At 39.9% G+C, this 12,733-nt stretch overlaps 1 protein-coding gene across 1 annotated transcript; it reads left to right on the top strand.

The window, feature by feature from the left end:
* Nucleotides 1-1,719: 1,719 nt before the first annotated feature.
* Nucleotides 1,720-11,376, top strand: synpo2la (synaptopodin 2-like a). Its single transcript, XM_052150523.1, has 4 exons — nt 1,720-2,113; nt 3,626-3,777; nt 4,162-4,871; nt 7,397-11,376. The coding sequence occupies exons 1-4, from the start codon at nt 2,012-2,014 to the stop codon at nt 9,985-9,987; spliced, it is 3,555 nt and encodes a 1,184-aa protein (XP_052006483.1). The 5' UTR covers nt 1,720-2,011; the 3' UTR covers nt 9,988-11,376.
* Nucleotides 11,377-12,733: the final 1,357 nt, after the last annotated feature.

Below are 12,733 nucleotides of genomic sequence, written 5' to 3'. Positions count from 1 at the left end.
AAATGTTTATTAGAATTACAGTAGATACACTGTATTTTTAATTTTTTATAGCTATTTAAGCATTATAACATGAGCAAGAGTGTGATATTTCCTTTATATAGGTATAGAAAGTTAATATTGAGTAACCTAGAAGAATTTGGCAAATTGGTTGGAATATCTTTCCTCTAGCAGCGAACATGGTTCCAAAAGAAGCCAAAGCATTAAGCTTTGCATGTTGCTATGCAACACATAAACTGGAACACAATATGTAAATGGATTGGAGCAACAGCAGTTTTGCCTCCCCTCTTGAGTCACTTTGTAATCATTACTCTTAAGCGCCACTCCGGGTTTACCATTTTCTGCTCTACATTGGCTCCATCTCATTGGTGAGAGCAATCATAGCATGAAAGAAAACACAGACACTTACTCTGGTTTGGAAGGCCATGAACACAGACAAGAGGAGTGAAATGAATAGTAAAGCGTCCCAGTGCTGTTATATTAAATATCAGCACTCTTGATATGGCACTTGGCCAATCAAATTCAAGGACTGAAAGTAACTGTTGTACAATAGTATTTGTGTCACAACTGTCTGGAATACTCTATTCTGATAGGTCAATCGCGCCATTCCAGCAGTCTGATATTTCGAAATAACGCCTGCACATCTGGGGATGAAGTGGTATTTCATCGGTTATCCAGGTATTGCGAGTCATCTTTGCTACATCACATATCCCTATGTGATCTCTACGTAAGCTAATATTAGACAATTTAGCTCAAATCAATATTTCATGACCATTTATTTATTTATTTGAAATTTGAAATGTATTTGTAAAAAGCGGGATAATGAGCAGTAAGTCGTTTTCGACACCAACAGAACTCTGACGCAAACTGGAGTTTGAATTCAGCTGTTTCTGGAGGCTCTGTGATCTTTTTATTCACATTATTAACAATTTCAGTGCAAATAAATACTTCGACTATTTATTTATTTGGTAGGTAGCCATGTAATAAGTGGGCTAAGGCATTTAGCTGTCATTATCGCAAAATAAACCCCTTTAGTTTTATAAAATACCCCTCCACTTCGTATTGGGGTCCTCACTACGTCGTCAGGGTTTATTTTGTGGTAACAACTGGCTGACTGTACCTTATTATTATTTACATATCAAGTAATTTAATTATTGAAAAATGACAAGATCAAAATATGACACCTGTATGTGGAAATAAGGGGTCATCTTATTTAATGTCCCACTCAGGTCAGGCATGTGTGTGCTTGTCTAAGAAGGACTGATAGGTCAAGTGTCCCAGTTTGAAAGTCAAAAGGAAAGGTCTACTGTCAGTATGTGTGTAGACACAGTCATAAACTAGTTTAAAACCTGAACTGGCTCTTTATCGCATGTCACAATATAAGTTCCCAATATTACAATAATATAACACCCAGCAAAGACTTAACCAGACAGAGAATTTAAAGTAGTCTTAAATTACCTGACCACCCTCCAACACAAAGTTACGTAGATGAAATATTAGATTCTTCGATGTAGGTTTGTACACATTGTGAAAGCCATTTCTTTACATTTTAACCTTAAATTAACTGTTGTCTCCATTCTGAACATGTGCTGTCAAAAATATTTAAGTGTTCAGCCCCCACCTTCCCTAGGAAGAGAGGCAAGGGGCTATTTTTATATCAGCAATGTACAAGCCCTCCCAAGCCAGCTCAGTGAGTGACAGCACAACTGGGTCCTACCTTCATCCAACACAAATTCAACTGTATAGGGAGATGACGGGTATCTCTGCTCTTTCCCTCTCTATTTTAACTTCCTTTATTGCTGTGATCCTATCACCTGCATCCAGCTCCTGTTGTGGGAGGGGATCTTTGTGTGCTTGAGAGTGTATTCGTGTTAGAGACTCAACTCAGGTAGGCTACTAAAAGAATCCCTTGGAGATTTTCTGAGGGGGCCCTGTAAAAACATGGACCGTCTGTACTAAGGGCCCCCCCAGGCCAGGAAACTGCTGGAAAAAGGGCATAAGCACAGACCGCACCATGGTGGCTGAGGAGGTCATCATCACTCTATCTGGAGGAGCACCATGGGGCTTCAGACTGCAAGGAGGAATAGAACACCAGAAGCCTCTGCAGGTTGCCAAGGTATGATGGTTGTGGTGAGCACAGTAGAGCAAAATACACTTAAACAAATATTGTAAAATGTACTTTGCTTCTTTTTAACTCTGTTGTCAGCATAGCGCTCTATAGCTCCAATTTAACCAATCCTTAAACTGTAAAGGACACCAGAAGCACAGGCCCTGCGCTGTGAGCGTGGTGTGAAACTGATCCTGTACCAAAAAAGTAAAATGATTGAAAGAGCTGTGAACTTTCAAGTACTGTCTCAAATGTGGGATGACCCCTTAACATTTTGAGTCCTAAATAGCTAGCATGAACTGTACCTGTAATTATACCTACATTCCTCTTGAGGTAGTATAAACCGTGGTGTCTGATCCAGGAGCATTTCTTCCTCTACAGTTTGTCATGGACATTGGCTGTGCAGTTATATTCATATAGATTATTTGACCAATATTAATTTAGGTAATTTTAATGTGTGTTATCTCACTGACTGATGAACTTTTAGGGAAGTTGGATGTTTCTAATAATCTTGGCTGCCATGAGGAGCATTACATTGGCATTTTTATTTGTAGCTACACACTTTTCATTAAAAGTGTAATAGAACTAATAATGGCCTTAGACTATTAAGATCACTTTAATACAATCTGATCTCAGAACTCATGGTTACAGTGTGCTTTTCAAAATTAGAATCAGAATCGGAAATTGAACACTGGTTGGAACTGTGGCAATGTAGAAAGCTCATGACATGCTCATTGAATCCTATAGAAATCATGTCCTGATTCTGTTCCCCCTCTCTATCCTACAATTATGGTTCTTTACACTTGCTTTGGCAAGGCCAAAGAATCACACAAACTATATGATACTCTTTTAGTGACTCAGCAGTGCCACACAGAATTAACAAACAGAGAATTTTACATTTCATTAACACATCAGAATGTCATGACTATTTAAAGACTGATTATTGCAGCTTCAGCAAGACTTACAAATCAGTATGAGCGAGAATGAAACAAAATAACTTAAATCAGGGCCTATCTTCCTCCTGTTAGTTTGCTGGGTAAGATGGCAGACAGGACAGGGGTTTGACAATATTCTCTCCAGATGGCATTTCAAGGTGTGAGTGAAAATTTGTACACACTTGCACTTGGGTTCCCATGTTTCCTGTCTATCCCAGCCACCTGATATGCTATAAGTGCTTTTTGTTCTGGTTTTAGACATCAGTTATGTTGCATATATTCATATAAAATTGTTTGAAACATAAGGCATAGTTTTATTAAATATTGTGAACAATGTTGTTATCTTGTTTGATGGCCCATCCCTTTTGGCATAAGAAGAAGAACAAGACCATTTTGTGTGAGGGTGTGAGCAAAATAGGCATATTTTCAGTCCGTGCACACAACCAAACCCATGAGTCACTTATTGAGTTTTCTTGCAGATCTACTATTAAACACAAGTGTCTATAATGTACTCTTTTTAGAATCTATGGAGAACATTCAAATCTATCTTCTTGATCTGTTTATATCTGGCACATTTATCACCTAGGTGCGTAAGCGAAGTAAAGCATGTAGGGCCGGACTGCGTGAGGGAGATGAACTGGTGTCCATCAATGAGAATTCCTGTGGCAGTTTGTCGCATGCTCAGGCCATGAACCTGATCGACAGCATACCAGGAACACTACACATCAGGGTTAGGAGGTAAGCTATCCTTTTATACCTTTGCAGTGCTGAAGTTACATACATGATCAAAAGTATGAACAATAGAGCACCACACCCATACGTGCTTCATTTCAAAATCATAGACATAAATCAATCCCTTTTCTGTAACAGAAAATACCCTCCCCAAACTGTTGGCACCAAGTTGGAAGCACACAATTGTATGATACAGTATATCATTAAGATTTGTCTTCACTGGAATTACTGGAATAGCTGAACCTTTTAAATTGAAGAAGAGGATGTTCACTTACCTTTGGCCCTATAGTGTAGTATATTACAGTATTAACAGTAATTAGACCTCTAAGCCAGGGCTGCTGTTGTTTATGACCACCTCGGTGCTACATTACTCTTTTACATGTCTATCAGGGCACTGGCTGGCTTCCAATCGGTGGTTCTGGTTGCACGAGCTCCTTCTCCCCGCATTGATAAAGAGTACCGTGCTGCTCTTAAGGCCATGTCCCCATCCAACTCTAGACCTCGCCAGCCCAGTGTACGGCAGATTCATCGCGGGTCCCTCGTATCCCCGACTGGACGCGGTGGATTGACATCTCCTCCTGGCAGTGAGGCCTACTATGGAGAAACCGACAGTGATGCAGATGTGGCCGCCCACAAAAGGCAATGCAAGCCGAAAAGACGCAGTCCCAGCAATTTGCCCACAAAGGCTGGTCGAGCTTCACCAGAGGGAGCTGAGACTTCTGAGATGAGCGGGTATGACAGTGCCACAGATGCCCAAGTGTACCATCCTATGGGACCTAATGAGAGGGGAGACACATTGCCTGGCGTAGCCCACAGAGAGATGATTTTCCAGCCCCCTCTGTCTGGAGCCTGGTCCTCACAGACCTCCACTGAGACCTCATCCATGAGTGCGGATGACCAAAACCCACGAGAAGGGTTAATGGAAGAGGACAGTGGGTTCCAGGAGCCCACAAATATTCCTCCTCTTGTATCTCCAGAGAGAGCCAAAGAAGCTCTTATGCTGAGGTCTCGTAGTCAATTGGTGCCAATGGTTGGGCCAGTTGACCATCCAGTGGATGAGGAGCTTACATTAACATATAAGGATAAAGCAAAACAAGCGAGTGAGTATATGACTTATTAGAATCAAAGTCAAGTGTGGTGGTTTCTTTTTTACTAACTAAGCAGTTTGTTATTTACCAATTTCACTTCCCAACACTAAAAGCAGTATTTTAACATCAAAGTGTTACCACCAACATAGTCTTATGGCAGCTGGTAATAGTTCGTCCAAGACTGCTAAATAACAAGATATTGTACTACTTGTCTCCTATGAAAAGTTATGACTTTAGACCAACCAATCAACAAACAGAATTTCAAATGAATACTGTACAGGCATCAAAGTTTAGCTAACTTCAAATTCACCTCTTCATTTTCAGAAAGAAACCATATGTGGACAAATTTGGTAACTAATTATATTTTGATTTATGCAATACCAATGACTGATTGTAGTATGTCTATAAATTGTAATATGCTTCTACCATCTCACTCAAAACCCTGAAGACCACAGAATGTAGAAATGATGAGCACCTTAAAACACTTTCTCTTCTACATTCATATAAAGTTTAACCTAAAATTGAAAAAGCGATATCGATGTTATGTGTTAACTACCAATAAATAATTCTTTACCAACTCTAAACGAGCAGAATTTTGCACTGGATCCTTCATTACTTGGCAAGATAAGTTCTAAATTTAACTTGTGATTGGCTTACTACTGGCTTTACAGATACTGTCTTGAACACCTGCTTTGTAAATGTGTTATGAAGGTCACATCTTGTCCCAGGTAATACAGCTAGAATAATACTTAAATTACAGTGTGATTGCCTGCAAGTAACCTATTGGAAAGAGGTGGGCTGATCATCCCTGATTTATTTTAACTAGCACCACTGCCTATATTTGTCCTGATGCCCAAAGGGTTAATAACCTGAGCATCTCCAGCTGCTTGCTTGCACATATCAGGTGACAGAGTTCATCACAGGCCTACTGCTCTCATTCTCTCTACCTTTCTGGTAGAAAGGTTCTACCACTACCAATAAACCACCTCTCTCCCTCTAGGCTCACAGCTGAAATAGTGTATTGTGTATCGTTAGCACTTGGTTCTCTATTTCAGTATTGTTTTCAGACATCATCAGAAATATCTGGCTGCAATTTAGAGTCTCTTCAAGGTCATCAGTGCAAGTCACATATTAGCATACTTCAGTAGCCATGTTCGTCTTCATAAAATGCATTACAAGGCATAAATGACAACAAACAATGAGCTACACATGTTTTACATTCCAAATAACACTGTGACCATGCCAATCGCTCTGTAACAGATAACAGTGGTATGTCATTGATCTTGGAGGGTAGCTGAGGAATGTGTTGTTTGTTAATCCCAGATCAGGTAGTAAAAACCATACTGACATCTGTGTTTATGCTAATATTACTTACTGTGGAATCGAATCTGTTGTTAATGGAATATTAATAAATAACTACATTAAAAACATATAATGATAACTGTTCATTCATCTGGTAATCAAAACGTCAGATTTATTTTATTACATATACGTTTTATTATTTACTAATGCATCTTCTACATGTAAATTATATTGCAATGTGAAATTACTTGTTAAATAACTGCATCAGGTCAACTACACAAGCAATCAACAGCTTTATAACTGAAGCAATTGCTTTTACTGGTTTTACATTTTAGAGTAAAGCCCTTTGTTATAGATTGGATTTTCAGTTTTAGCTCAGTATGCTAAAAGATCTCAAGCTATGTGCCGCAGTACCATTTTAATTAAGTGTACATGCATCTTCAGAACCACAGCTATTTGAGGCAGTGGCATTTAAAGCACCAGAATAAATAAACAGCCATAAATCTAAAGACAACACTAATCTGCACTCTAAACATGCCCATGCTCTTCTCAGGGACAATAATTAAGCACAGGTAAATTAAGCATGTCCCTGTGTTACACAAATCATCTTTGCATCAAAATGATTATCCTTTTTTCTCTAATTGCCTTAGATTAATATAATGTTTGATAACACTGAAATACTCAACACTCAAATTTTTAAATGTGCCGAGTTGATTGTGTGGGAAGGGCTAAGAATTCTTTGAATTTGGATCCCTAGCATGCAAAAAGATATGTTTGTTGATTGTACTATACAGTAGCATTTTAATAGCAGGTTCTTTGCTAACCATTACAATATTAAAAAAAAGTCCTCACTATGTAGATTTTTTTGCCTAGTAATTTTTTAATAGAGAAATGTATTTTATCAACATAACCTCCAAACTCCAAACAAACCTATAAAAAGACTATTGTTGGCAATGCTAAAAGAGGAGCAGATTTTAGCGAGTGATTAGAAAAAGAAAAGCTTTAATACTTTCCACACTGCTATTGCACAATATTACAGGCCTAATGTGGCAAAAGACTACTGCTGACATTATTATGCACATTAGGAGAAATAACTGAAATGCTTCATACTAAATAACCAAGACTGACCATAAAATGTGGATAATGTTAAGCCATAAACAGCAAAGCATTATTCTTATTCTAGACATAACTCAAACTCAATCCTGATTCAAGTGTTTTCATCTCATATTTTGCAGAATTGAATCGCAGAGAGACAATCATGGACAAACAGGTGAAAGAGGCTCAATTCAAGTGCCGCACCATCGCCTCGCTACTGACTGATGCACCAAACCCTCACTCAAAGGGTGTTTTGATGTTCAAAAAGCGTCGTCAACGCTCCAAGAAATACACACTGATCAGCTTTGGAAGTGTTGATGAGGACATGAGGCAGGACTCTCAAGAAGAGGATGGTGTATTTCCTGGTAGTGAATCAGAATTTGATGAGGATGGGTTTTCTGCTGCGCCTGATCCCACTTGGGACAGTGACTATCTTGAGATGCTGGAGAAAAGATCAGCATCCAGAGGTCTGGAAGGAGAGGATGGAGGTGCTCTGAGTCCTGGTCTGAGTGATACCTCAGGGAAGGGGGCACAGTTGTTTGAGCAGCAAAGGAGGAGGGCTGAGGAACATGCCAAGAAAATGGAAACTGGTCAAGAACAGCAGCACAGCCAAATGTTGGGCATTGCACTGAAAGAGACGCAAGCACTTCAGACACAAAAACCACAACCAGACCCACTAACAAAGCCCAATGTCAAGCCACCACCAGTTGCTCTAAAACCTGCCAGACCTTCAAAAACACTACACCATGAAGTTCCACCAGTAGAAACACAAATGAACGTTGGCAAACCTCAAGCTATCCCCACTATCCCTGTTATGGTTTATGAAGAAACTTCAAACACAATAACACCAGCTCCCTCTGTGGTACCCATAACTGATCTCTCAGTATCTCCTTCAGAAACTATGATGCCTTCACCACCAACTCCTCTACCAGAACTTCCTTCCAGCTCTGTGTTAAACCGAACTGCCCGACCTTTTGCCCCAGGCTGCATTACCAATCGGGCAGCCACTGCTCCCGTTGTGTTTCACCCTGCAGTCAGTAAGAAGGCACCCAGACCTGTTTCAGTGGCTGTCATGGGACCTCCATTTTCAACATTGTCAGAGGAGCATGCCATGGGTGTTCTGCCTACCTCCTTTTCCACCCTGGTCACAATGAGCCAACCAAGTCCTTATGTACCTGCTGAAATGATACCCACGCAGCCCTTCATGCCTGGCAAGCCTATACCTCCACCTGCTACTGCACCAGTGGAATCCTATTCTCAAACTTCTCATCACTTCTCCTCAGTGGAAAATATTCAGGTTCCATCAATGCCACTTCCCAAAGCTCAAACCAAAGAACCTAATTTTTTTGTAGAGACTGAAACTCCTGCAATCCATATTGACACCACTGCGACCTCCGTGGCCTCTGTTATGCTTCCTCAGACCACTGCGATAGTTTCCCAGGCCTCTTCTACTTTGACCCCTGCAGCTCCTGTGACCACATCCAGTCTTGTAACTACACTTTCACCTGTGGTGTATCGCGACCGAACTTCAGCCACTGGTGGTTGTACTGGTATTCTTCAAGAGGCTCGCCGCCGTAGTGCATACAAGCCTATGTTTAAGGTTCCTGACAACAAGAAGAACTCGCCAAACCCTGAGCTGTTGTCTATGGTGCAGAACATAGATGAAAGACCCAGGCATAGGTATTCTGAACCTGAAAATGTTGTCCAGAACATGGATGACAACATGACAAGAGTCCCACCACCTGTGGCTCCTAAGCCACGGGTCATCCCAGAAATGTCATATATCCCTCAGGCTGAAGGGAAAGGTGCAGAGCTGTTTGCTCGTAGACAGAGTCGTATGGATTTTTTTGTTGTAGACTCTCCACCTCTGCAGCAACCTCAAATTCTTGGGGCTCAACACTCCCAATCAGTCAAGGATCTGATCCAACCACATGAGCCCTCACCAAACCCATCCCAATGGAAGTATTCTCCCAACATTCGTGCTCCTCCACCCATTGGTTACAACCCCCTGCTTTCTCCCTCCTGTCCTATCGGGGTGCAACGTGGAGGGGCCAAGGTGTCTGAGGAAAGCTCAAAAGGCAGTAAAGGTGGTTATGTGTTCCCAAAAGAGGGTATCAAAGTCTTGGACTTTATGAGGAGACAACCCTACCAACTGAACTCAGCAATGTTCAGTTTTAATACACAGCCTTCAACACCCCCCTACCAAAGACAGCAGAGGGAGGGGCATACTCTGACACCACCTAAGCAGATCCCAGTGAAGGCAGCATGTGTTTATGAAATCAAACGATTCTCCACTCCCACCCCAATGTCAGCCCCAACTCTGAACCCCACAGTGCTTGTACCAAGATCACAGTCCACGTTCGGTGAGCATCGATCTCATTTTGACATGACATCCCCACCCCCCACACCTACTTCACCACCTCCACCTAAACCAGTACCGGAATCCACTCCGGCACCTTCACGAGCCCCAGGCCTCCCAGAGATCCCCAGAATTTCAGCTGTGCCCATCCCTCACCCAATGCCCTACTCACCCCCAGCTCCCATGTCAAGTATGTCAAACCTTAGCTACTCTCGGCTCCAAGCTGCTAAACAGTTTAAGAGTGCACCTGAGTTAAGTGCCCTACCACCAAACCCTTTAAAGTCTCCAATTCAAGTTCCCAAACCTCATTTTACTGCAACACGATTGGGTATTCAGCCCCGTGTCTGGAGGCCTGGAACCCTACCACACTGAAAAGATGACCTTTTATCGAAGAAGCTGAACCATCTGCTTCTGTTCCCTTCTCAAAATTAATATTTTTCAAATTTGATAAATATATTCATTGAGGAAAGGAAAACGGAACATTTCTAAATTTTCAGTTATAAAAAACATCTGAAAATGTTACATACATTTTTGCTTGATTGTTGTAGTGCTTGCAAGGCATCACAGTTGTAATATTCCTCAAATGTTTTGGTCAGGGTTTATTCTAAACTCCCAACACTAAATATTAAACCATAAATCTATTTTGGTTTTTGGCAAACTTTAAACATTTTAAGAAATTTCCACAATTGACTTACATTGATATAATGTTCAGCATTCAAAATGTATCTTGGTCATTCACACAGGATTTGTTTTTATAAGTTGAACAGGCATATGGCTACACAGACCACCAATTAATAGCAGCATTTCATGTATGCAGAACCGAAGCCTAAAACCTAAGCTTACCTAAAATTATATTAATCAAAATATCCTCTTCTGCTTGTCATTCAGGTTTGGAATAAATGATGACAATTTATTTTGGGGAGAACTACTCTTACAGAAAACCACGTGTTTTGATTTATTTTTATATAAAGGTGCTAAGTGGTCAAATCAGCAAGTGTTAAAGTTAGGAAACGTACAGTGTTTGAAAGAGTCCTCGAGTCCTCGAGGCTATCTGAGTGTAGAAGCAGTTCTGTCAAGTTGAGACTGGCATGAAAAGTGCAAAGCTAGAACTGTCCAGGAATGTCAGAAGGTTAATAAGCCAACTGGCTTTAATGGAATTAGTTAGGATACTCATTGTCAGATTACCTATTTGAATGCTTTACATGATGGCTTTCAGGCTGATTATTCCTAGGATGGGTTGTTGTAGAATGTGTTCCCAAAGCCCTCAGAGTTATGAGGCAAGTCTTAAGTAAAGGAATCTGAGGTCTTGTAACACTCAGGGAACAATGGATGGAATTACAAGGAAGAACATCACTTTATACTAATGTGTATTAGATTTACGGAGAGAACGAATAATTTTTGCTGTATTGTAGGTGAAAAAAAAGATTTTTTTATTTTATTTAGAATATGAATACTGTTGCTAAAGATCAAGTAGATAGTGTGTTTAACATCAAGATCTTGTTTATTTGTCTTTCCCATTAGTGTTATGATGTTTTATTGTATTAACTATGCAATTAAAGCTTTCATTTGTTAAATTCTCTTATTTTGCTGTTGTACAAATCATTAGATTAGTGTGTCTTTGCAAAATTAATGTATCTGAATAGTGGTTTTCTTTTTGCAATACATATAATGAAGATCAGTTGAACCCTATGACGCTAGTGAAAGTGTGTTGTATTTATAGTACAATGATAATACTGTATAAACAAGTTTGAATAAAATATTCCTGAAATTTCACACAAGTGTCTGTCTCATGGCATGAAATGAGAATCTACACTTTAAAATGTGCAGTTGATAACTTTAGGAGACATTTCTACTTGATTGGACACTCGAATACTTGTAATAAACTAAAGTAGTCAGGTTGATTTAGTTATATTATATAATACTGGTGACTAGATTAACAACAGTTAGATTAAATGTCATAATATAAAGCTGATTTTTATAGGTTACCTGACATGATTTTTTACAGTGTATTGCAGTTGTCACGACCAGCTCGTTTCAAGATGTAACATAAAAGAGGGATCAGACAACCAAGTCTAATCAATTAAAAATGGTTTTATTTTAATTAAAAAAATACCACAACCAATAATTAATAACATGAGTCTAGGGATAATGGAGTAAACAGAGAGTTAACAAACAATATAACTATAACAAAACCTTTATGCTACACGATATAAGAAAAGGAAACCAAGAAAAGTGTCAATGAGGTCTAACATACTGGGACCAGCCACTCCTAAGGAACAAACTATCCCAGCGAGCCCATTCCCCAAATAACCCACAACATTCTTATACTTTTACTAATTGATAATTAGCATGGGAAGAACCAATCAAAAACTCCCACTCTCTGATCCAACAGAATCACGAGAAGATTCAGGGTCGTCACACAGTGTACAATGCAGGCAGGATCTTGGCGTCTTGCATATGCTCTCATACATAAGTATTGTAGCCTATTAATTTTTGCTTCTAGGGCATGCGCATTTTAGCCTTCAGTGTATGGGAATTTGTGAATCTGACTCATTTGTGAATCTGACTTTTTTTTTTAATTATCAGGGTCAGTTATAATACATAGAAAATTATATATACCGTAATTTCCGGACTATAAGCCGCAACTTTTTTCCCACGCCTTGAACCTCGCGGCTTATACAATGACGCGGCTAATATATGGATTTTTCCCGCTTTCAAATTTTATAAAAAAAAAAAAAAAAAAACATTCTGTGACGTGCTCAGTTTTTTGGCGGCGTGAAGCTTTCATTAGACCAATGAAATTGCAGAACGGGTTAAGGTCAAAACAACTTTTTTTGTTTACTGTTTAGATTAAATCGAGCGCGCTCAAACTTCCCATCATTCTGATTACGGTAGTAATTTTGTCACCCTCACCATGGCAAAGACATGGAGAAACGCATTATGATGCTGCTTTCAAGCTGAAGGCGATTGATCTGGCTGCTGCACGGGAGCTTGGTCTTAATGAGTCGATGATAAGACGCTGGAAACAGCAGCGTGAGGAATTGACTCAGTGCAAAAAGACAACTAAATCTGAGGCTATACTCCGACACCGAAGGAGATGACTTCAGTGGTTTCAGTG

This window comes from Xyrauchen texanus, chromosome 20 (genome assembly GCF_025860055.1).
Source record: "Xyrauchen texanus isolate HMW12.3.18 chromosome 20, RBS_HiC_50CHRs, whole genome shotgun sequence".
Taxonomy (NCBI): Eukaryota; Metazoa; Chordata; class Actinopteri; order Cypriniformes; family Catostomidae; genus Xyrauchen; species Xyrauchen texanus.
The sequence above is the reverse complement of the archived record's forward strand: the minus strand, read 5'-3'. Positions and strand labels throughout refer to the sequence as shown.

Excerpts from the sequence above, each read along its gene's own strand:
- synpo2la (XM_052150523.1), top strand. The coding sequence starts at position 2,012 with ATGGTGGCTGAGGAGGTCATCATCACTCTATCTGGAGGAGCACCATGG. Across the intron at positions 2,114-3,625 it reads AGCCTCTGCAGGTTGCCAAG|GTGCGTAAGCGAAGTAAAGC; the intron begins GTATGATGGTTG and ends TTTATCACCTAG. Across the intron at positions 4,872-7,396 it reads GGATAAAGCAAAACAAGCGA|AATTGAATCGCAGAGAGACA; the intron begins GTGAGTATATGA and ends CATATTTTGCAG.